Below are 26,162 nucleotides of genomic sequence, written 5' to 3'. Positions count from 1 at the left end.
GATTCAATCTCTTCCCGCTGGAAAAGGAGGCGACTGCGGGGAGATTAGATACGAGTCTTCAAATATTTGAACAAGCGCAGTAATTTCGATCACTCCAAGCTTTTTCGCTCCAATATAATCCGAGAACAAGGAACAGTGGTCAAATAATTCAAACAGAGCAATGCATTACAGACATCGACAACAGTAATTTCTCAAAAAGTCATCCGCCATTGCAACACCCTTCTTGCAAATGTAACTAGTGCGAGAAAGATCAACTTTAAGAATCAAATTGATCGTTAAGCACGTACGTACGAAAGTGCATTAATCTTTTCGGCAGGCCACTGAAACAGCTGAGAAATTTATTAAATTGCTGAAAAAAGCAGCCTCATAATGAGCCAACATACTTTCTGATGCCTGCTCTTCCCTCTCTCTCATAACTCTGTTTCTCTGTCTCCTCTCTTCTCTCTCTCTCTCTCTCTCTCTCTCTCTCTCTCTCTCTCTCTCTCTCTCTCTCTCTCTCTCTCTCTCTCTCTCTCTCTCCGCCTCTCTCTCTCTCTCTCTCTCTCTCTCTCTCTCTCTCTCTCTCTCTCTCTCTCTCTCTCTCTCTCTCTCTCTCTCTCTCTCTCTCTCTCTCTCTCTCTCTCTCTCTCTCTCTCTCTCTCTCTCTCTCTCTCTCTCTCTCTCTCTCTCTCTCTCTCTCACACACACACACACACACACACACACACACACACACACACATATCGCGTTCTACCTTCACACCTAGGTATTCTATTGTTTTTCCTTTGTTGACGGGGAAATTTCTCGATATTTTAGATCATACTTTTTGTTCATAGTTCACCAGATATTTTTTTCCTTCGCTTTGGATATATATTTTTTTGTGTGTGTGGCATATACCAACAACTGCCTCTTGAACTCAAAATACCTTTTCTCAATATAGATCTATAAGCAAGCAAACCATTCATCTGCGACGTCGTTCTAACTTAATCGCCCATTTCACTTTGCACTTATCATCACCGACGATCTATAATTGCAATAATGACGACAAAGTGGCTTATTAAATATTCCGGGCATTAAAGTGTGGAGTTCAAACACCACACCTCTATTATGGGAGGGGTGAGTAGCGAGCTTTTTTTCCACACTCTTTTTGTTGCCCTTGAGCCGTCTCCTTTGTTGAAAAAAAACAGGACCCAATTATATTCTTCATAACCATCAGCAAACAAGATTCCAAATTATTCTGATGTCAACAAAATGGTACAATTTTTTTTCATAATATTTCTGGAGCATGGAAATGACAAGTGTTTTTAAAGACTGGCACCACCGCCTATTTGGCCACGACAAAAAGGTGATTTCTATACCGTCTAACTTCAATGTTGCACAGTAACTCACTCACTAGGCGTGATGGATTTAACAGTTGTTTCGTTGTCTGAAAACGTGGAATGTTTGGTGAGTAGTCTCAAGGTGTAGACCCCGAGTCATTTTTGTACATCCTTACAAAGCTTTTACAGGCACTTTAATTGTACTCCTCGAAGTGTTTGTCGATAAGCATTATATCTAATTGCACCAGCTATCATTGGTTGATTGGTTATATTATTTAGTGTGTTTAGAGGCGTTAGTTGCCCCTGACAGGAAGGAGCAGTACAACCTCTTGAGAAAACAGTTAGGATTTTTTATGTACTTCGGATAGATTGCACATAAGCAGCATAAAGAAATGTATATCTATCTATTTATCTAGCTAGCTAGTGAAGGCGTAGAGAATTCCTGAGAGTGGTTAAAAAGTCCAGAATGACTAAGAAAGTTCTGTGAAAAAATATATATTTATTCTGCATTCGATATGAGTGTCCTTAATAGGTACAACGTAGTAATCATTATTGAACTAACAGATTGAGCTGCGCTAATGGCTCCTAGGTCAATAAGATCAACAGTAATTCTTAAAATTATCTACTTACTGTGATTTATCTCCGCTCTCACACACCACCTTTCTTAACATCAGTTCCAGTCCATCAACCACGAGCCTTCCAACCTTCAACCCAGCACCATCCCCACTTTGCATCATTCACACCACTTACCTCTCAGCACTTCACTCATTATAATCCACGAAAAACAATCTTGTATTTTTCCACCTCCATTTCATGTCACCGTCTCACACCAAGAAAAAACATTGCCCTCATTCTCCTGCCATGCACTTTCTGTCAACGCCTGGATACACCCAAACAATAGTTCAAAACACACCCCGTCGCTTTGGCTCAGGGTCAGCACAGCGCGCAAGTCCTCACCTGGTCTGACGGGTGCTGAGGGCTGCCAGATCTCAGCGCGACACAGCCTGGCCGACGCAAGCAAAGGCGAAGGGTGCGAGCCGCCTCTGCTGCCTAGCCTCCAGACCTCTCTCACCCACCTCTGGCTAGGCTTGGGTCACGTGACAGGCCATCATGGAGTGGGTGCAGGTCCGGGGTCTTCGGCTTCGTTTTCTCTTACTTCTTCTGTTGACGATTCTGGCCGGTGAGTACAGACATTTTGCTCTAATATATATTTTTTGCTTTAGACTATGGTCACTTTTCCGCCTTTGGAAAAATGAACAAAAATAACGCCATGTATTCATCAACACAATGTTCGGAACACTTAATTTTCGTACCTTTCCATTTCTCTTCGACCTTTAGTAATACAGCAAAAAAAAAATTTGTTCCAACTCTTTCACATTACACCTTTTTGCCTATTTCATATGTTTTTCAGGTAGGTCAATGCGAGCAATATTTATCTATATTTTTAAAAAGAACAAAAGAGTGCCCTAAAAACGCGAAACAACATTTTTTTTTCCTTATCGAGTCCTTTACCTTTGAAATTTATTACTGTCACTTACCACGCTAAAAGAAAAATACACAACGAGCAATTTTATTTCATTTCTTTTAATTCAGAATGAGAGCCATTACGTACAATACATGTTTCCTTTATTTTTACTTCTCTCATCCGCACAGAAGACAGCGTGAGAGCCTTGGAGTGCGTGCAGGAGCCGGGTGGCTTGCAGAGGGTGACGCTGCCCACAGGGGAAATAGCACTCTACTGCAAGTCCCAGACAATGTGGAGTAATGGCGACACGGTCGTCATCACACGCTGCCCCGATAAACAAGTGGAGGCAGGCTTGACTTGTCCAGGTGAGAGAGAGAGAGAGAGAGAGAGAGAGAGAGAGAGATATATATAGACACACACACACACACACACACACACACACACACACACACACACACACACACACACACACACATATATATATATATATATATATATATATATATATATATATATATATATATATATATATATATATATATCTATATATATATATAGTACATGTTTTTCATGAAAACTTGGCAACACACAAGCAAATAAAAACGAAATAAAACTAGGAAGAATATATTAATGTTTTTAAATACTAATATAACACACACACACACACACACACACACACACACACACACACACACACACACACACATATATATATATATATATATATATATATATATATATATATATATATATATATATATATATATATATATGTGTGTGTGTGTGTGTGTGTGTGTGTGTGTGTGTGTGTGTGTGTGTGTGTGTGTGTGTGTGTGTGTGTGTGTCATGTGTTTAGATCAGGGCTACATACCTCCATACTTTTTTCAGACATGTAAACATATAAAATAGAGACCTGACATATCTTAGATTATCCTCCAATTAACTTCCTATTGTTTACAAATTATTTAAAGAAATATCAAAAGCGAAATTGCACACATATTAGTCTTTAACCTGCCCTGGGAACAAACTAGCTTTCGAAGTAGATTTTCTATCTTGGATTGCACCCAAATCTTCTTTCTCTTTTAAAGAATTGAAACCTGCTCCCTTAAATTGTGACGCAATGGCCGTTCCGAACCCCAGCAATTCCCTGGTTAATCACACCTTCCAAGTCGGCACGACCACCGCCGGCAAATACCTCACCTGCATGCCGCCCTTCGCCTGGATCAGCGGCCTCCCGGGCGTACTCACACAGTGTGCCAACGGGACCTGGACACCCGTGTTCGACCTCTGCGACGCCAGTGAGTCGTGTGTGTGTGTGTGTGTGTGTGTGTGTGTGTGTGTGTGTGTGTGTGTGTGTGTGTGTGTGTGTTTAATAATAACAATAATAATAATAATAATAATAATGATAATGATAATAATAATAATAATAACAACAACAACAACAAGAGGTTTATTAAGTTATGGCAGCTTGTTGGGCTGAAAATATACAAATAGTAAATACAAACAACTAATACTATATAGGCTACGCTAGAGGGGGAGAGGGGGGGAGGGTTTGGGAGCGTCTGGGAAAGCTAAAAACATAGGGCCAGTCTTACAGTCCAATACAGCAAGTTCGTAAGCTCCCTAACCAAACACAAAATACGACGAAATTCCTTGTAGCTCTACCGTTTGGCGTCGATATACAAATGAGGAGGGAATTTTAGAACACCGCACAGGAAATTTCTTTATTAGTAGCTGGTTTTGAGGTGAAAGAACGGATCATTGCGGTGGATATGGGTTGGTTCGGGCGCTTACAACAACGACTGGGATGGACTGTCGAACTGCCCATCAGACAAAAGGGAGAGCGAGGGTAGTGTGAAGGGGGCAGACAGAGGATGGAGGCGAGGTACTAATCTACACCGCTTCCTTTGGGTTGACAGGGCTATCACTTTTTTTTTTATATGTGGCCAATAGCGCCGTGTGATCCTTCTTTATCTTCTGTCCTCTGTTTGTTGGAGCGGGCGGGCTTTTTTTAAGTCTCTGTATCTGTCTTGGATGTGGGTTGCCTCCTTTGCTGCAGGAACAAAACCAGAAAACCAATTATTGTATGTCCGTACCTCCCTCTTCCCCACCACTACCACCACCAGAACAACTATGACTTCCCCCGCACTCCTCTCACCCTTCCAGCTTGCACCTTTCCTCGAGACTGCTCGGACATCGCCAACTTGGGCTTCACTGCGTCGGGCGAGTTCGATGTGGTAGTGACGGCCAAAACCACAGACCCCACGATGCCGGTGAGTGCTGGAAGAGAGATGGTGGATGGGGGGAGGTATGTGTGTGTGTGTGTGTGTGTGTGTGTGTGTGTGTGTGTTTTTGACGTCTGTATACGTACATGAGTGAAGATTGTATGAGTGTTTGCTGGCTAATAGGAATATCGACAACCATAAGGCCCATACCCTATGACGACCACGGGCGGTAAATCGAAGTAATGGGGATTATTGTATTTCGATGAGTGTGTATTTCGTCTCAATCCATCACTCTCTACGTGCCGCCTGGCCACCGTGTATTCTGGGAAGGGTGTTCTGAGCCCCTCGTGTTCTCGCTTTGTGTACCCTTCGAAGCTAAGTGGGTCACCTTCATCATTCCTTACCATCAACAAACCTTTCTTCCGTGTGTGTGTGTGTGTGTGTGTGTGTGTGTGTGTGTGTGTGTGTGTGTGGAGTAATTTAAGTAATTTTCCATCATTATTCTCTCAGTCGTTAACCCTAAAAGTGGAGGAAGATTGATCCAGACTGTGTGCCGTTCATTGTGTTAATAATCTGGCAGAACGCAGCACAGCACGAAAAGACTTCAAAATAAACTTAAATCAAGCTAGAAAAAGGTTGGCCTCTACACGATTGGCCCTGTTTCTCAGCCAGTCTTTCCACGTCATTCATAAATGGATTCAAAATTCCTTCCCAAGTTTCATCTGTTTCATGTGTCGTCTCTTGAAGCAGGTTCTCGATTCCCTTCATGAAATAATACTATACCGTCATGTTAACAGATATCAACAAGAGAGTGTTCGCTACGAGGATAATTTCGGTTCACTGCCCTGGTTTTTCTTCATAAATAGTTTTCTACTGAGCGTCTACATGCTGGAAAATTCTTGTGACACATTATGTTTGCATTTACTGAACGATATCCTTTCCAGAATACAAATGTTCTTCGATAAATCTCAAGCGCTTTACACATTACTTCTCTTTAGCCTTTGGGTCCATCATGAGGCTGTATTTTAAAGATATATTGTAACCATCATCTCTGCGAGTTTTCATTTTTTCATCATACTGAGAATAGCATAACATGGAGGCTCCCTTTCTTCATTATCGTAAACATCATCATAGTGGGGTCTGCATTCCATCATTATCGTATCAACATCACCATCAAACGGCACCACAAACACTCTCTTCATTGTGGTCCTGTAGGCATCACGCGACTACATTTGTACGTTTCCCTGGCGAGCGATATTTCTTTTTCCGCCCCGTCCTCTCCTTCCATCGTCGGGTTGATTCATACATTCCCAAGTGTCGTGCGTGATCGATGCAGCACAAACTAACGCCTGGTGGTGATTCATTAGCCGAGAAGCAAGGCGAGTTAAACAGAAGAGAGGGAATAGAAGAGGAGGTAAAGGAAAGACGCAGGAGACGAAAAGGCAGGAGATGAGGAAGAGATGATAGAGGAAAACAGGAAGAAGGGAGCAAGAAGATAGAAAGGGAGGCTGAGAAGAATTGAAGGAAGACAAGAGGATGAATGGAAGACACGGAAAGGGAAGATAAGTTTAAGGATTTCTAAAGGGAGGAAAGAACGTAGAGCAGGAAGTACTATTGTCATGATAAACGGGAAGCTGTGGAGTAAGAATAACAAATGGAAAACAGAAGGGAGGTAAGAGGAAGGGTGGGAACATAGACACAAGAACCCCTAAATTTCTTGCGTGGGAAGTACTGGAGGAAGGAGGGCGAGGGCGGGTGTCGGGTCAGGGAGAACGGGGAGCGATTAAGGACAGAGTAGATTGGCGCACTGCAAGGGACAGCAACGCCTGGTTAGACTTTGTGGAACTTGACTCTGCTTGTTACTTTGGACACGCGACAGCCTCGTGGTCCAAACAGCCACCTCAAGTTAGATTGGAATTCCTTGGACACACACACACACACACACACACACACACACACACACACACACACACAATGCCGTGCAACACAACCTTTCTCGCTCAACTCAACGTTCGACAATTCAGTGCAGTTGACAATTATCTTTAACAAGGTGTGTGTGTTTTTAGTGTCGCCCATGATTGAAAGGGTTTTCTTTTTCGTCTGCCAGCAAATGATGTTACTGGTCGTTTCGCTGCGTCTTGGCACACGGAAACTTTTTTACTTTACTTTGAAACTTTTTACTCGAAGCACACATTTATCTTGTCACACACACACACACACACACACACACACACACACACACACACACGAGCCAGAACAGCTCTAACACCTGCCTCCGTCAATCACTGTGTACTGGTCATCTCATGCACCTGTCCCGACCAAGCAATAGCACCTCACCCCATCCCAGGTTCTTCACTGGTTTGCCGTTGGGGCGTGACCTCCCCGCTGAGGAAGAGCATACGTACACTTTAAACATTCCCTCAGCGACCATGTTTTTCTTTACGACCCACCGCCACGATCCATTTGCTGGCTTGTTTACAGTACTGAGAGCTATTCGTCCATGCCATCTTGTATTAGTTATCGATTTCTGCTGAAGCTATGGGCCAGTGAGAGAGTAGTTTTGGGATTCAGTGTTATGGTTTGACCTGAGTATTTGGTTGAACCCTGCTCCAGGAGCCCTCATATACGCAGTACAATATAATTACTCTTCGACGCACCGTCCAAAGTCGTGATCCCATATCTTGTCGAATTCGAAACTGAGTTAGCAAGCAACTGAGGGGAGCGGTGGCAGAAGTTTATAATCATGCTTCTTCAGGCGCATGGAAAACCACAACCTTACTAGACAGAGGTTCTTGTCCGAGACGAGATTCTTGTTGGTCTCTCCCTGTGTTACCGCTGGCACATAATCTATATAGAGTTTCCTCCTTGCTTGCTTTGCCCATAACTACAGTAAAAGTCAGGCCCATTCTGACATGTTAACGATTTTGGGGAATTCGACGACAGACGGAAATATCTGCCATAAAACTGGAGAACTATAATGACACAATTTTCAGACGCTCTCCACTGTGTTAACCTGTATATCGTGCACACAGACACAGCTTTCCCATCTACTTCCTTTACCAGAGTGTGAGGTGTTTAGTAAAATATGTGGCAGAGCGGAAAAATACCGTCCCTTTAACTGAGGTACACACACACACACACACACACGCAGGAGGAAAAGTTGGACAAATACAGATACGGAGACGGGACCACACGAGCGTAAACCCAGGCCCTGTAAAGCTATAACTAGGTAAATACACACACACACACACACACACACACACACACACACACACACACACACACACACACTCTTACAGGCACAGCACTAACACTCACTTTAACTTGTATATCTTCCACACAGACACAGCGTTCATATCCCTTTCCATCACTAGAGTGGGAGAGGAGTTCAGTAAAGTATGCGGCAGACGGTAGAAAATATCACCCGTGTAGCTGAGGCACACAACACATGAACAATCACAAACGCTTACTACCATGCACTTCCTGTATATCCTGCACACAGACACTGCATTCTTATCCCGTTCTATTGTAACAGTCACCGCTCAAACCGCGTGCTCTTCCTCCCCAACACCATCACCAGAGTGGGACGAGTTTAGCAAATAAAATGTGCAGACCAATGAAATGCCATCCATCTAATTGAGACCCACACACATACACACTTGTTGACGCTCATTACTGTACACTTACTCCTATCCTCTTCCGTCACCAAAGTGGGAGGAGTTTAGGATCGTGTGTCGCATTCTCAGGAAGTCTTATCCCTGTAATTGAGGCCTACATGGACGCACAGGCGCTCACTGATATACATTTACCTTAACCTGTATATCGTGCACACAAAGACAGCATTCGTCTCTCCTTAGTTACTGTGACGGGCGTTTAATGACAGGTGACGTGCCGGCTGTCGGAGGTGAAGGGTGACACCGGCTGGACGGTGGTGATGCGCTACGCCTTCCCCGTCACCAAGCCGATCCCCTTCTCCAATAAAGAGCCCAGCGGGAACTTCAGCGACTGGAACTACTTTATCGGTATGTCAATGCCGGTGGTGTCTTGTTTATTCTCTTTACCATGGCAATATTCTTTCCTCACCTCCCTACTACTACCACTAACACTAATACTACTAATATAATCGTTTCAGGCTTCAACCCGCTGGAGTACATGGGCTGGAATCCAGATTATACTGTCCGACGCATGATCCTGAGGGTGAGTCTATGGCAAAGGTTTGGTAGTGGCGGTACTTACGGTAAAAACTGGCGATACCATTATTTGCTATTTTAGTAGTAGTTGTAGTAGTAGTAATAGTAGTTTGTAGTAGTAGTAGTAGTTGTAGTAGTAGTAGTAATGGTGGTAGTGGTAGTAGTGGTGGTAGTAGTAGTAGTAGTAGTAGTAGTAGTAGTAGCAGTAGCAAGGCTATAATGGGTCTCTTACTCCTCGTTCCAGATGGAGATCACACTGGCCAGCGGCGAGGTGCTCTTCATCGAGTACTCCGGGTTCCACCTAAGCAATGACAACAACTACGAGCTCCAAGGACTTGGGAGCCCACACGGGACTGCTGGTGAGTGTCTCGACGCAGCGGCAGACACTGGATGGTTAGGGTGCGGGTGAATGGTTGACATTGATTGGTTGATTAAACGGTTGATTGACTGATATTGACTAATTGATTGGTTGATTGTCTTCCTATTTTTTTTTTGAATGACTCCATGCACAAAAATAACACATCAGTAGCTTAGCACCGCTGTAACATTTAATATTTTAGCTTAATTTTAAAGAAAACAAACTTAGGATTATTCGTTTTTATGTAGATCCCAAGACTCTCGTGTATAATTTCAACAAAGAGTATTTTTGAATAGAAGAAAAGGATGGGCTGGTATTTTGAGATCTGTAGTTTTGTTCTTTAATCCTTTCATGCCGTTTATTGGGAGAAAGGGTGCGTGTGAAGAGCAGAGAACACAACGCGGAGTGAAGATTTATGGATACACGTGGTGACGAAAGTAGATAAATAATAGAGGACGATAAAGGTGTTGATAACGAGGGCACGTGAGGTAGGAAGCGAATATGAGAGGATCATCAAGGGTCGGAGGTCGAGGTTCCAGAAGAGTTTACAAGACAGTGAAATAGGACAGTAAGAAAAAGGAGGGTATCAGGACACCTTTCCTCCCGAAACTGACCTTTCTCTCGGCCACCTCTTTTGATTCTTATTTGGGAGCAGCGAGTAGCGGGCTTTTTTTTATTATTGTTTTCTTTTTTGTGTGCCCTTGAGCTGTCTCCTTTGCTGTTAAAAAAAAATATAAAAAAATGAGTAACGACCTTTTCCCTCCTCGTGGTGGCGGCCCAGGCAGCATATTGGACGGAAATTATGCCCAAAGACCCGCCACTGACGACATCTGGTGGAAGTGTCCCACTGGTACAATGTGCGTAAGTACATGACCGTTTACCAACTTCTAACGACACACATTCAGTATATAAGGACAATTCTCAGACAGTTTAAAGGTTAGAATTTTTTTTTTTTTTTTTAGCTTAGGAGACCGCTTTTTTTTTCTTTTTTTTTTTAACTTCATGCAGCTTCAGGTGAATGGAAGTACTTAGATTCTTGAGAAATTACCTGTTTTCACTCACCTTTATTTTCCATTTCCTCGCCTTGTTCATGCGGTAAAGGGAGTGACTGAATACCTCGGGATATAATTTTCTTCTCTAAGCCGCCTCTGACTTTATCATCGTAATTTAATTTTCGACTATAGACGGAGTACCCGAACATTTTAGGAACCATTTTTGTTTCTCTTTCCACCTTTTTCTTTAATATCTGATGCCCTTGTCAGGGAGAGCACGTAAACACACATGAATCAATTATGATCTTCACCGTTCTACGATTTTAATCTCTTGAGGGCAGGAGTGTTTTGACATACCAAGACCCAAAAACCCAAAGTTTACGTGCCAATGTTTCACATCAACCATATATACTTATCTCGGGGAGGAGGAGGATGACGACGACTAGGAGGAGAGTATCATTTGTAACATTAATCACGCCCCCACAGACCTCGGTGTCGTGGGACAGCATGATCATCCCGGTGTTTGGGTCTCCTGCAGTGAGCCACCTCGTCGTGCTCGCCAGGCCAGCGAGCTTCGACGCGGGTAAGGCCACCATCCCCCTGGACCATGGAGCAGGAAGGGAGGTGTAGGGGAGAACAGAAAGGGGTGTAGAAGAGAGCAGGAGAGGGTGTAGAAGAGAGCAGAACAGTGTAATAGTTTAATGCAAGAAGCGACGAAAGCATATGATTGTTAATAAGCGTAGTTTTCAGCAGATTTTTGTTTGTATGTTTCCCGAATTCAACCACATGTTTTCTTTACTAAATCGATGAGAGAATAGCCTGACAAAGCAATAGGACAACGAATAAGTCATTATCATTTATGAATAGGAATGTTTTTTTTTGTTTGTTTGTTTGTTTTGGCTTAGTGTGAGATTTCCACAAGTCTTTAAGCCCTCCGTATTACACCTTTGTCCCTATCCGTCCTGCCCACACTGACGATATTCATTTCTCCTCTATCTTCATTCATATTTACCTCATCTTGTTGGTCATTCATCTCCATTCCTTGCAGTGACATATGAGAATACTCAGTTCCTCCTTACCACTCCTCCTAATTTCTTTCTCCGGCACTCGAACCTAAATATACCATCGACTACTGTTTCCGTCTTCTTCCTTCTTCTGCTCCCTTCACCGTCCCTCAACCTTTCATTTAGTTTCTTTCCCAATCCGGCTGTTTCTCAAGATTATCAGCCCATTCATCACCGCACTTCCTTCCCCTTTCATTCCTCTCCTTCTTCCCAAAAATAAGCTGATATCCTCTCTTACCTAACCCATCTGCTTTTCTAATAGCCTTCCCATTTTTTATCACACTTCTCATTCCTCTCTTTCATCTTTCTGTTTCCCTTTCTTGCCGAACCTGTCTGTTTCTCTCAGTTTCGTTCCCCTGTTCAGTGTCCGTAACGGCTTGTCGGTTTTATTACCATACTGGTCAGTCTCTCTCAATACCCGCCTCATTGGAGATTTACTGAGCCAAGAAAGTTGTAAAGTACATAAAAAACATAACATTGTGACTTGGCTGACTTGACTGCAGTGAATATACGAGTAAAATATAACATTAAGTTTGTTCGACTTAAAAACAATGAGTAAAAGATAAAAATTAAATGAATAACACTTCCATAACTCCCCTCATTCCACTTCCCTGTCCAAGAGGTGGCATGCCCCCCCGTCATCAAATACCCTACCTGGAACTGGAGTTCAAATCGCTCCATGGATATGAGTCGCGCGCCGGGCAGCACCGCCAACTTCACGTGCGCCCCCTACCTGTTTGAGGGCATCTCCAGGCCACCGAGCGAACGAAAGACCTTCGCAAACATCGTGTGCCTCCAGGGAATGGGCGCCCCATACTGGTCGTTCGTACCAGAGCTGCCCTGCAAATGTAAGTTACTGGGTGGTCACACACACACACACTCACACACACACACACACACTGATGGTATCTCTATCCATTCAGTTTTATATATTAACACGAACCAAAAAATTTAAAACGTTTCACAGATTCATCACACTCAAATTTACCACACTCTGTTTTTTGTTGGCAAAACGAAAAATAAGAATTTGATTCCGTTAATACTTTTAAGAGTAAAAATTTCTATCTAGGACGCCTCTGAGCCTCTCAATGAATGTGTTATATTTTTTCTTTGAAAAATGATTTTATAATTACAGTCTAATGGGCCAGTCACATGGAAAAAGTTGTCAGGTACAGAGCATTCATTATGAAATAAAAAGTGTGTGTGTGTGTGTGTGTGTGTGTGTGTGTGTGTGTGTGTGTGTGTGTGTGTGTGTGTGTGTGTGTGTGTGTGTGTGTGTGTGTGTGTGTGTGTGTGTGTGTGTGTGTGTGTGTGTGTGTGTGTGTGTGTGTGTGTGTGTGTGTGACCCTCCTCTTGCTTCACCTCCAAACAGTCGTGTGCCCGGATGGTTTCACCAGAATCGAGGGCGCCCGCAAGTGTCTTAGCCCCTCCACAGCGCCCGCCACTGGAGGCGTGCACGGCGCAGCACTTAAGTAAGTAAACCACAGTCATAGAATACTGAAGTTAGACTGAAGTTAGCTATAATGTCATTCATACAAGGTAAATAAATGACCAAATAACAATGACTCAACACCTATGATCAATTTCAGCAGAAAAAATTTCATGCGTTTTATTTCATTATCAATTACTGACTGGATTTTTTTTTTAATTTTATATACGCAGAAAAGAATAAGTAAACCAGTAAATATATGTGCATTTGGGGAAACCTCACGCACCTTCACATACCCACAAATCTATTTGCACTTTTCAGTTCCATTATTTATGCAACTTAAATCTCTATGTCCACAGAAGAGAATGTGTAAGGGAAAGAGAGCACACAAACAGCTTTCTGAAAAAAAAAAACCTAATTGCTCGGAAAAGTCCAATTGGAAAGTCGGTTTAAGTTATGTAGTGATCATAATCTGTGTTTCGCCTTGGTTCTCGTTCTCGACTCCAAGCCAACCAATCAGGTCACAGGGAAGATGGAAGGGGAAAGCGTCTCCTTCAGTTCTAGTAATGAACTTATTTATTTTACTTTTTTCTGTTTAATCACTCTAGACTTTCCGCTTCCAATAATATAATCATAATCCATTGAAATTATGTATGAGTATTAATTAATCTACATCTGATTCGACTTTATTTCTACCTTGTAGCGCCCCTATTTAAAACCATAATCTTAGTCTTAATGTTTTATCTAAATAGTTGTAAGGAAGGGTCCATAAAAGGTGGAACAATGCAGGTGTCACGTCCCATGCTCCCACAGGTGCGGCGCCAACGACACGTCCCTGGCACTGGTGGGCACAGATGGTCTGCCTGCTAACTTGCTGACACCCGAGGTCTTCTACTACACAGGAAATGCTTTGTATGGACTAATATAGAGTTTAACAGTAGCAAAGCGGTAGGACTTACAAATAATTGAAGTCTGAAAGTACACCTGAAGAAACGAAAATAGAGAGCGAGAGTAATGTTTAAGTATTAGTGAGTATGAAAAAAATTATGATCGACAACGAAATCATCAATGCTGGACCCTTTTACTCACCCCTGTTTGGAGTAAGCTTCCCACACACTACTTTTAAACAGCGTAGAGTCAAGGGCTTTCCTTCTCATCCCCTCCTCTTCGCTTGCCGACTGCCTCAATTTTGCTTTCCTGGTTATGTTTTGTCACTATTTTTATGCTAAAGTCTATTGACACAAAGTATTTCTCTGGCCCCTCGGCAGTGTTTGTTAGGGAGGTTGCCTTGCATGCCCTCAGGCTACGTGTTCCTAAATAACTTGCCTTACCTCAGCTCTCATACAAGATAGAGAGTTTTGGATGACACACCATTAATCTCAGCAGTGGTTGTAAGATTCAAATGTGTTTGTAAGAAATAAGTAAAAGAATTACAGAAAATGTGACGAGTATTAGAGAAAAAATTGCTCCGAAATTGTTTTACCCTTTATTACATATAATTGTGATTTGCAGGTGTTATTAAATCAGTATTAAAATAAACGCTTTCACCCAATAGAGATAAGTCCTCTGAACACGGTGATATAATAAGGTTATAGATCGAGAGCGATATAAGTGAACATTTGAATAAATAATAAGAAAATATTGCATCCCCTGCCAGAGCGCATGGATGTGGGCGCTGGCTGGCGTGATTGCTGCATCATACTTTTACGTTTTCTTGGTTCCCAAAAGAAAACTTACTTACCTGCCCCATATCTCTCAATCTTTGTTCCTCATGTGGTTTCTTTGGCTTGTGATCGTTCTGATACTAATGAAAACGATAAATGCGATGACAGATATTTACGAGAGGGAAACGAGAACGAATGATTACCTGCGAGGGAAAGAAAAGCGCATTATGATCGTCTCCTCCCGAAACTGACCTCTCTTTCAGCCACCTCTTTTAATTCTTTTTGGGGAGCAGCGAGTAGCGGGCATTTTTTTTATTATTGTTTTCTTTTTTGTGCCCTTGAGCAGCCTCCTTTATTGTAAAAAAAAAAAAAAAGATACGATAAATGATGAAGGTGCACATTACTCGTCCTGCCAACATGTGATTAATATAGTTGTGTAGGGTAAAACTGTTTTGGAAGAGAATGAATCTGTAGTGTTCGTACAGTCCACCAAGGGAGCCGCTTAGTAATGTAAACTCGACTGGCTGTATCCGTAGAGTTAACCGCACCATTGCCCAGGGTACCCCCTTCCCGTAGCCAACTGTCTTTTTTCTTGAAGGCATGAGATAGCTGGTGGGAATCAGGTGGAAATCTTCCTGAAGAAAATGATGCTGATTAGTTTGTTAGTGCTAAATGTAAGAGGACTTTTCTAGAGACTGTTGTTTAACTAATTGGAAACATAATCTATATAGCACAGAATTTGTTACGTAGACTCAGAAAGTTGTTGAAGAGTTTGCGTAGCGAATTACAATGTTGTTTTCTTACTAAATACGAACATTTGGAAGTTTTCGTTTATACGGTAAAATTATTTGTTTCAGTACTTTTTCAATGACTTGCAAATAACAAGGATACGTTAAAATTAGTATAAACATTTCGGAGCTCTTCTATAATTTGTACACGTCAAACTTTCTTTACTTTTTGCTTTACCGAATTTCGACAAACATAAGTAATTCCTACAATCACTGCTGAGTCTAATGGCGCCAATCATTACGATAGTAGTAGTAGTAGTAGTAGTAGTAGTAGTAGTAGTAGTAGTAGTAGTAGTAGTAGTAGTAGTAGTAGTAGTAGTAGTAGTATAGTCTAAAAAATACCAGAAGAGGTGGTGGTGATGGTGATGGTGATAATATTAAACGCAAATATTTATTGCTGGATTAATATTCTTCTCGGTATTCTTCTTTTAATTACTCAAATAACCTTCCAAATAAAATAATGATTATGTGACTCCCCAGATTGCTTTCTTTCAGCAGCAATGGCACGTTTGATCCCGCCCTGCCCGACACCTTCACCTGTGCTGCTGGGGAGGAATGCACCGTGAGTCGTAGTAGTAGTAGTAGTAGTAGTAGTAGTAGTAGTAGTAGTAGTAGTAGTAGTAGTAGTAGTAGTAGTAGTAGAAGTAGTAGTAGTAGTAGTAGTAGTAGTAGTAGCAGTAGTAGTAGTAGTAGTAGTAGTAGTAGTGATTGTTGTTGTTGTTGCTTCAGTTGTAGTAATATTTGAGGTCGTTGTTGCTGCTGAATTGGTGGTGGTGGTCGTGAAGGTGGAGGTCACATCAAAGTTTCCACAGGGTAACGACACCAATCCCTGCCTGGCGGTGCGGGTGATGGCCGACGGTAAGACGCAGTACCGCGTTCAAAACTGTTCCCGGGTGGACACCAACTACCTGTGCATGTATCCAGGTGAGCAGCTCCCTGCATCCCTCTGGCCCATGCATCTTAACCCACACCAGAGCCGTAGAATAAAAGAGTTTGGCCAACTTCATCAAGGGCGCCATGTTGTTGCCAAGAGAGCCGCATGAATTTGAATTTTGCGTGGCCCTTTTGATAGCAACATAGCGCCTGTGATTATGTAGGCCAAATTCTCCTATTCTAAGGCTCTGCGCCACACCAAACGGTTTCACAGGCTCCTCCTTCCCTTCCTTCTCTGTGGGTTACTCGTTTCTGCGCCACTGAAACCCATTACGAGCCAAGCACTGTGCCGTTTATGGCTACATTGCTATAACTGTGCTATCCTTTCCATCCTGAGTAGTGGCTGGTTTTACACTCTGCAGTATGTTTTGTTTTGTTTTTAGTTATGTTGTCTTGGTGTGCCAGCTTAACTCCTTTATTTCAGATTTCTTTTTCTCCATAGTTTTTAATCCATATCCGTATCCACCTTGCACAGACACATTACCTCTATATAGATAAAAAGGTCTCGTTTTTTCACCTGCTACAAATCATTCACCCACACCTACAGTTGTACCCTACTAAGCACACCTACACCCTCAATCCTCATGTCCCCTCTGTGTCTCTCCTCTCCCAACAGGGATGTGTCCTGCGAATTTCTTCTTCCACGAGGGACTCTGCTACAAGGTGGTCCCGCCTGTCACTACCCTCACGGACCTCTCGGATGCCATTGCCCTCTGTAACGACGAAGGTGCCGTCCTGGCCTACCCCGAGACGATGGCGAGGCTCACCTTTATCGAGGAGCTGATAAAGGTGGGCGAACTTAGCGAGAGAGGTAACATGAGGTGACATACAAGGGCGGAAATGGCGACCGTGTGATATGTAGGTTGAAAATTATGTCAAAGGTTTCAGCTGTGAAAGTAAAAATTAATAAAAACCATTAAAACACAATTATCATATATCGAAATTAAAAAGAAAAGGAACAGAAGGAAGGAAAACTATCAAATGGTAAAGATAAGGTCATTAAGTTCGAGTTAGTAGACTTTTAACAATAAAAATGAAGGGAGAATCCATTTCTACTCTGCCTTTTTCGTGGTAATGGCATATATCGTGTGGCAACTTTGCTCTAATTTAACTAACTGTTCCACCTGCCTTTGTTACCTGCAGGCCCAAGACAGCTACGCCATGTCCCAGCCAGCAAACGCCGTCCTGGCCCTAAACGACAGGTGGGTGTTCAGCAGGCGTGGGAAAAAGATTAAAGGCCACACAGTGATTTCCAGTGATCTTATCTCTTTTCTTTTTCTCTCTTTTCATTCATCTCATATTTCTTTCTTGCTCACTGTCACCACTAAGGTTTCAAATCAGCTAAATTTGTACTGTCCAATATGTCTTACTTATCCTTCATTTACACTTCCCACTTCTTAAACAATCTTTTATGAATCCTAATACATCATCCCTTCTCTTCACATCACTTTCCCGTTCCATTTATATGGCTTAGCACTAAATGGCTTTGGCTGCCTAGCGTTAAAACTTTAATACATGCATACCTATACCCCGCCCTCCACAAGGCAAGGTGACTGGACACAGCAGGGACTGTACACGCTGGACGCCGAGGTTATGGCTCTCGCTGGCACCTCCTTCCTGGGCAGCAACTACCGCCTTCTGCAGGTCTCCGACATGGCCGCCCTCAAGCTAATCCCAGTCACCCTCCAGCCCCAAGTCATGGTGCACTACGTCGCCTGTCAGCTCTACGGCGTGCGAGGTGACTGTCTGTTGTTGTGTCTGATACACGCAATATACTCTTCATTAACACATTATTTCCTTTCCGGTAAAGACACAGACCAAGGACGAAGACGAAATAGTCCGTTACATATTGCTCCTAATGATCAAATTTAAGACTGGTGTGTGCATGACACAATCATACAAAGTACAAAGCCAACGAGACCAATGGGAAATAATGCGTGATGTTTTTGGATAATGTTTACAAAATCAAAGATTTTGTTTTCACCAAGCGATTTGTATAGAAAGCAATCAAATAATAAATCGTCCAAAGTCGGATAAATGCACAACACATTTCACACATAACGCCGCCATGAATTGGGAGTGACTGTTTAGTTTTATCTTTCTACGCTAAGTAAATGTTAGCTTATAAGAAATTTGATTTGCTATGATTTTTGTAAATAGATACTATTAGTTAGGTGTTGTAATATTCCCAATACTATTAGTAATTGACCCACTAATTTTCAGCCCTTTCTTGTACAAAGTATTTCAGTATCTAAATATTTCATGAGTAGTGCTATTGAGATCGAGACAAACATCTTAAGGTCTGACGCACCTGGCTATTTCTTAGTTTATCTTACTTATCAGCAAGATATGCACTGTTTTAATCAATTCTTCCTCATTGCTTTAAATATGCAAATACTTAGAAAGACATCTTCCAAAGCTAATTATATCTGCCTTCGAAAACACTCACCCACCCCTGCATACCTATCCTCCTGTACTCTTGCATTCCTTTTCCTTATGTATACATATCTATGATTTATACCATTAATTTAGTTCCATAATAATACAGCATTGGCTTTGTGTCCTCAGGCTGCTCGGGCGACCCACAACTGCCAGGGGTGAACATGGTCAGGAATTACAACTACACGAAGAACCTTCAGGACAAGGCCATCTACAGGTCCGTGGGTAAACACTGCCGGGGAGTGGAAGGATCGGCTTTGCCCTTCCTCTGAGGCTGTTTTCCTTCCGACTTGGTCAGATTAGAGTAGAAGTAATTTCAAATACACTCTCTCCCTTATATTATACGCTTCCTGCATCTGCCTCACTGATTAATTGGTAGAGGAAATATCAGCGCTCAGGTCCAATATGCTACGAGGAAACTATATTCTACAGTAGCATTATAACAACGAATAAGTAATGTAGTGACCCAAGTGGTCGTCTTTAAAAGGTAAAGCTTAATTGGATTACATCGTTCTGACTTTGCATAAACAAATTATAAGATTACTAGTTAAATAAGTCCAGTAACAAAACCATAACACGGTAACCTGCTGCAAACATCTCCTTGTCCACAGCTGCTTCCCGGGCTACTTCGTGGGGGGCAACATCAGCATGAAGGCCGTGGAGGAGGTGTGCGTGGGCGAGCTGGGCGGCTGGACCCTCAACGCAACGCTCACCACCGGCCTCATGTGCCTCGGAGCTAACGGTGAGAAAACGAGAAACGCGATTAGTTGTTTTTTATAGTATGATAACGATAAGATTCCCGACACTTTTTTCATCGATCCCGTATACATTGGTGCTGACCGTGGAGCTTGCAGAAGGACAGTATTTATAAACATATCCATTGCTCTCGTCTGCAGCAGGTGCTTCAGTGCTGACAGCGGGACACTCACTCGAATGTTATTTTTTTTATATGTTTTCACCCCTTACCTCGTTCATTATGTTATTGTTGTGAGCATGAATTAGAGACCACAGAAAATTAGCGGAAGGAAGAAAAAACACATCAACAATATCTGCAATCAATGTTAACCTAGTCAGCTGTTTTAAGTAAACATATGCAACCCGGTGTATCCGTGAGTACCCGAGCAATGACAGGTAAACCACGTAATTCCTTCCCCAGTATGCCCGGCGACGAGCCTCCCAGTGCCGCCCTCTGCCCTCATCACCAGCGTCATGGGCATCAACCACCTTTGGCTCAACGGCACCGTCTCTTACTCCTGCCCCCACAACACCACCACCGCTTCCCTAAACACCACCCAGAACGTCACCTGCACCGAGACAGTCCCGGACACCTACGCCTACGTGCCCGCCGCCTTGATGCCTTGCAACGGTGGGTGGGCGGGGCGTGGTTGTGCTCGGCCATGGCTCGGCTCCTTACTCGCGTGCGACAGACAGGAACACAAAGGGCAGAAAGATATTAATGAAGATTGCAAAATCATATATAATTATATATTGATCTAGTTGTTTGTCTGACAAATTGTCTCTTGTTAAGTTGGAACGTTCATCTCCCTGTCTGTCTGTCCACATGCGCCACTATTTTTTTGTCTAATCAACAAGCACACTTCCTTAGTGACAATAAGATCTGGCGTGTTTATCCGTAAGCGCCACTCCCTCTATCTCCTGTTCAGTGTGCCTCGGCGTCCCCACCGTGGCTAACGGCACAACGAACCACGCAGCAGCCACGTCGTACACACGGGGCATGACGGTGACGGCCACGTGCCTCCCCAGCCACACCTACAACGCCCTGGGGAACACGACGCAGATTATTTCGTGTCTTGAAACTGGATGGCCTGCATTTCTGCCGTGCTACAAGGGTAGGTGTGCATCCGTTGCTGCCATCATCATCATCATCATCAGCATCATCAGTAGTAGTAGCAGCAACAGCAGCAGCAGCTTCTTGCTTCATTCCATTGCAGGACAAAGTAAAAAAGACTTTGGACTAAGTCTCCTAAGCGTTTCCATTCGTTGATGTAATGCGACTCTAGTTTCCAGTTCCGTATAGTCTTCCTAATTCATCACACCATCTTCTAAATGACCTCTCTATGGGTTCATCTTCATCAGTTATCTCACAGTTCTTGAAATGTTTGTGTATTATGTTGTTTTTTTGTTGCTGTTGTTTGTAATTATGTATATGTATGTTTTCTAAAGTATGTAAGTGTTGTATATGTTTTAGTGTATACGTGTTGTTACTGTGTGTGACAAATTGATGACCCAGGAAAAAATAATATGAGAGACGTTAACTAAGAACGAGAAAGAGATCTAATTCCCCTGTACCTCTCCTTGGCCACTCCACAGCTTGCCTGAAACCTTTCCCAACCCCTGGCACCAGCATGACGCAATCGCCCCTCACCCCCAACATCACCATCGGCACGCGGATCACCTATACCTGTGTCGGGGCATTCAAGACACTCCTGCCAGTACGTGAGGAAAGGAAGAAGAGGAAAAACTGTAGGGAATGAAAGAGGAGCGTGAGGAGAATAAGAAGCATTAGTTGGACTGCAAAATAGAGGAGTTGTGCAAAAGGAGAAGGCAGAGGAAGATAGATAGCAAGGGAAATGGAGGAGGAGGAGGAAGTGAAGAAGAAGGAAGAGGGAGAGAGGGAAGAATATAAACGGTGCAGGAGTAGGAGAGTTTAGGGGGAAAAGGGAGCAGCAGGAAGAAGCAGAGAAATTGGAGAAAAGGGTGTAAGATGAGGAGCAGGAGACGTGAAGTGTGTCAGTAGGGGAACAAGAGCAGGATTTACGGAACGAATTAGTGAGAGAAAAAAAGCTAAAAAGACTGAAACAAACTGAGAAAGGAAAGGAATTTGCTGTTTTTCGCTTTAGTTCTTTGTATTAGAATGTATCTCGTGATTCACTATTTTTTTTTTTTTAATATCCTGGAGTCTTAGCGTTTAGTATGTTGAGACTTGTTTTGCTTTATTCATAGTGCATAAGAATTAGTAGTAGTAGTAGTAGTAGTAGTAGTAGTAGTAGTAGTAGTAATAGTAGTAAAAGTAGTAGTAGTAGTAGTAGTAGTAGTAGTAGTAGTAGTAGTATACAAAAAAAATTATTAGATTATTATCATTATTATTGTTATTATTATTATTATTATTTTTATTATTATTATTATTATTATTATTATTATTATTATTATTATTATTATTATTATTATTATTATTATTATTATTATTATTATTATTATTATTATTATTATTATTATTATTATTATTATTATTATTGTTGTTGTTGTTATCTGTATTGTCGTTATTATTATTTTCATTACTATTAATAAAGTTATCATAGTAGTAGTAGTAGTAGTAGTAGCATTATTATTTTTGCTACTAATGCTAATAAAAATCCTCACCATATCCAACAGGACAACATAACCCTGGTGGCCTCGGTGACGGTGACCTGCAGTGTCACCGGAGAATGGGACACCGCCGGACCCCTGCCGCCCTGCCTTCATTGTGAGTCAGGTTCATTTAACTCTACACACACACGCCCAAGTACCCGAGCCATTCACAGCTCGTCTTACCCTTGGCGAGCGGTGACAGCTCCGTGTTTGCATGCATATTCTGTTCCCCGAGTTCAGTGCTTAGAAGGAATACAAAAACACAAGGAATTCATGATGTTATAATTGCTTTGGTGGATATGTGATGACTTTTGAAAGACATGGGTGTTCCGCTCGCGCACACACACACACACACACACACACACACACACACACACACACACACACACACACACACATATGAACAAAGTTGTAATAATGAAACTTCGCAAACACTCGTTCCAATTGTGTTTTAGCCAGGATGACAAAGGATGACGATTTGGCCAGACATTAAATATTCCCTAGAACTAACACTTTGGCTCCTAGACTGTGAGAATGAGCCCATGGTAGCCAGCGCCACCACCACCTGGCTAGCCACCAAGAAGTACGCTGCCGGCGCCCAGGTGAACGCAACATGCATCGCCAATCACGTGGCTGGCGTCAACACAACAGTACAGACGCTCAACTGCACCGCGGCGGGCTGGACCACGGGCATCCCTTGTGTTTCGGGTTAGTCAAGTGTCCTGCCTGTGTTCTGCTTTATGTGTACCGGTATCATGTCAGGTAGAGGCTCGCTGCTTTTTTTTTTGTGCGTGTGTGTGATAAGGACAATGTGGTACGGCTTGGACTTAATGAACGTGTGTTGTTAAGAACTAAAAAAAAAATATGCATGGCAATGCTAATGTTTTGATGTAATAGGTGCTTATGTTGTGCTTAGTTGTGTGTGTGTGTGTGTGTGTGTGTGAGAGAGAGAGAGAGAGAGAGAGAGAGAGAGAGAGAGAGAGAGAGAGAGAGAGAGAGAGAGAGAGAGAGAGAGAGAGAGAGAGAGAGAGAGAGAGAGAGAGAGAGAGAGAGAGAGAGAGAGAGAGAGAGAGAGAGAGAGAGAGAGAGAGAGAGAGAGAGAGAGAGAGAGAGAGAGAGAGAGAGAGAGAGAGAGAGAGAGAGAGAGAGAGAGAGTTCATGATTTCGGTTATTCTTTGTTGAAAAGTCGTGTATCTTGGGAAAGTTACGGAGTTTCAATATGGACCATTAGTGGGAGAATCAGAGCCCTACACTTATAATCAGAGTATAGAGGCCATGATGAGTGGGCCTCCCATAACTCATTCGGCGAGTGGGGTACATCTTTGGCCGAGTGGTTAAGGAGTGGCTGTCTCATCTCGCTAGACGCGATTTCGAACCCCGGAGTCGGTAAAACCCTTTCCTGGTCTGGAATAATTTATCGTGTGTTTCGTGACACGTAGTGGTTGTGTGAAGATATAATTAAGGGATTTCGAGCAATACATCTTGTTCTTCCACCTCTCCCCTCCCAGGCTGCTTGGCGGCCCCTCCCGCGGCGGGCGTCAACATGATCGCGCCTCCCGTGCTTGCCAGTCACACGGGTGCCACCCTCACATACACGTGCATCAACGATACCTTCGCCTCAGTTGACGTGAGTATCGAGTCGCATTGCACACAGGCACGCCATGAAATTTTGTAATTATGCTGTTTTCATATGTAGTACTGTTTTTTTTCGCACAAGAATGACGCAAAAGGTTGAAATTAGGAGTAAAGGAAAATCACCAAAGAATAGCACATCATAAGCGTGATTATTTCATGGTTCGTGCACGGAGAGACCAATAGTTGGGACGGGGTTCCCATCCCTCTTTCTGTTCAACTTACAATGAATACGGAATCTGAAAATATGTATTTTTAAACCGTCAAACTCCATACAGAAGTGTGCATCAAAGGTAAATGTACCAAGGATCTGAACCTTTACAATAACACTGCCCTTTACTCCTGCAGCTGATGCTGCCGCCGGTGACTGCCATTGTGGTGACGTGCGATGCCAGCGGTCTCTGGGTCACCACCGCCACCACCGCCACCACACTGCCGGACTGTCTGTTTGGTAAGGTTCGGAAGGAAAGAGACCCACATAGGGGCTGATGGACTGAGATACACATTGGAAGACAAGGCTGCGTCACTTATGTTTATCCTTGTAGTAATGTTCTGACGTAAATAAACCCTGGATAAAGAAACCAATAATATGACTGCCCAATAACGTCAAACGCTTCATCATGCTGTATATTCCACGCTATCTCCATTAATAACAATTTTTATCTCTGTCTCTGCATATCTCTGCCACAGCGTCGACAACCCAGCCCGTGCTGCCTGCCGGGTCCACGTTATCCGGCGCTGTCCCTCCCTACTTGGCGGGCGACGTCTTGACTCAGACGTGCGATGCCGGCTACGCCTCGGGCACAGGCGCCACCTCCACCCAGCACACTTTCGACGGGACGCAGTGGGTGCCCGCAGACCCCACCTTCGAGTGTCTTCTCCTTCCATCAGGTGTGTGTGTGCATGTGTGTATTCGTTTGCCAAGTTTTGCAGCAGCAGAAGTAACCATGTAGACTATGGTGAGTATTTTGTATTTTGTAAGTATATTCAAGTGTTTTTTGATATACTCAAGTTCCCTCTCTACACTACTATTTCTCATCTGATTGTAAGTCAAGTGTGCATAGAGTTTAGAATCTATGAAATTAGCAGCAACAGAAGTAATTAGGTCTCCCATGGTAAGTATTTTGTATTTTGTATGTATATATCGTGTTGTTGACATACCTAAGCTCCATCTCTATATTTCTGAACATCTCTCATCTGATTTAGGTCAAGTGAGCATAATTTGGAATTAATGAAAATAGCTTATTGTAAGTTTTATGCTATCATGATCATGACTATATTAATCCCATCACCCATACCTTCTAAAATGACTGTATATTGATTATGGGGAGTGTGTGTGTGTGTGTGTGTGTGTGTGTGTGTGTGTGTGTGTGTGTGTGTGTGTGTGTGTGTGTGTGTGTGTGTGTGTGTGTGTGTGTGTGTGTGTGTTCTGCAAGTCCTGATACAACAAACAATGTCATAGTAATCCTTTTAAAACAATGTTAACTTAGAAATGGTGAAAAGATTGTTATAAAAACTTTGAATAAATATTTGTAAACATTCTCCTGGCGTGTTATATAACCCTATCTAGGTCTGAGAAAAGAGAGAGAGAGAGAGAGAGAGAGAGAGAGAGAGAGAGAGAGAGAGAGAGAGAGAGAGAGAGAGAGAGAGAGAGAGAGAGAGAGAGAGAGAGAGAGAGAGAGAGAGAGAGAGAGAGAGAGAGAGAGAGAGAGAGAGAGAGAGGCTTGACTGCATTACGTAATTAACATGGTAACACCTCTTCACAGGTAGTTGTGGTGAGTAGTTTTTCATCATCATTATTGTTTTATTTTGCTTCGTTTACTGTGCAGCCACGTAGCTCTGGTCAAGCTCTAAATACAGATCTTGGCTCTGGTAGGCTTAGTCGTGAAGGCGAAGGTGGCAGAGCCGAAGACGTGAGAGATAGGCCGTACGCTCCCCAGACGTCATCTTACCCTCATGCAGCTCATACTCGCTGCCTCCTGCCTTAACACAACCCATTCACCAATAGATTAATATGATAGTAGTGTTACCAGCAGTTTGTGTTCAGGCAGGAGCGCTGGGGCCGGATTCATCAACTACAACCACTACAAGACCGGTCGTTTAGTAAATCTGTCCTCTACGAGTGATCCTTGTGTTTGGGCTGCTCCGATGACAATGAATGAAGTACAGGCCTGGTCGACACTTCTTTCATTGCCATTGGAGTCTCTTTAAGATCAAGAGCGTTCCTAGATGGTGGAGTTGGCAGAAGACTTACCATCAACAGGTCTCGTAAGTGGTTTGATGAATCCGACCTCTGACTGGGCAGGAGGCAGCGAG

General features: G+C 43.0%; 1 protein-coding gene across 2 annotated transcripts; it reads left to right on the top strand.

Annotated features, from left to right (window-relative positions):
• The first annotated feature begins 2,316 nt into the window (after window positions 1-2,316).
• LOC126996423 (uncharacterized) lies at window positions 2,317-25,336 on the top strand. 2 transcript variants are annotated; one of them, XM_050856836.1, is made up of 27 exons: window positions 2,317-2,478; window positions 2,952-3,128; window positions 3,852-4,061; window positions 4,930-5,036; window positions 8,872-9,010; window positions 9,121-9,185; window positions 9,423-9,537; window positions 10,318-10,397; window positions 11,015-11,111; window positions 12,213-12,440; window positions 12,965-13,064; window positions 13,835-13,933; window positions 15,972-16,035; window positions 16,286-16,397; window positions 17,023-17,195; window positions 17,550-17,608; window positions 17,951-18,144; window positions 18,975-19,062; window positions 19,457-19,587; window positions 20,002-20,211; window positions 20,510-20,695; window positions 21,177-21,298; window positions 22,239-22,329; window positions 22,740-22,922; window positions 23,723-23,841; window positions 24,195-24,297; window positions 24,537-25,336. In XM_050856836.1, the coding sequence occupies exons 1-27, from the start codon at window positions 2,409-2,411 to the stop codon at window positions 24,797-24,799; spliced, it is 3,585 nt and encodes a 1,194-aa protein (XP_050712793.1). In that variant the 5' UTR covers window positions 2,317-2,408; the 3' UTR covers window positions 24,800-25,336. The 2 variants fall into 2 exon arrangements, with proteins under 2 accessions (XP_050712793.1, XP_050712792.1); XM_050856835.1 differs by having other exon boundaries at window positions 15,969-16,035.
• Window positions 25,337-26,162: the final 826 nt, after the last annotated feature.

This window comes from Eriocheir sinensis, chromosome 10 (assembly GCF_024679095.1).
Source record: "Eriocheir sinensis breed Jianghai 21 chromosome 10, ASM2467909v1, whole genome shotgun sequence".
Lineage (NCBI taxonomy): Eukaryota > Metazoa > Arthropoda > Malacostraca > Decapoda > Varunidae > Eriocheir > Eriocheir sinensis.
This window is presented reverse-complemented; position numbering and strand designations above follow the sequence as displayed.

Bases quoted from the DNA above. Each gene is read 5' to 3' on its own strand.
- LOC126996423 (XM_050856835.1), top strand. From the start codon at position 2,409: ATGGAGTGGGTGCAGGTCCGGGGTCTTCGGCTTCGTTTTCTCTTACTT. The intron at 17,196-17,549 runs GTGGGCGAACTT...TGTTACCTGCAG, and splicing joins TTATCGAGGAGCTGATAAAG to GCCCAAGACAGCTACGCCAT. The intron at 21,299-22,238 runs GTACGTGAGGAA...CATATCCAACAG, and splicing joins CATTCAAGACACTCCTGCCA to GACAACATAACCCTGGTGGC.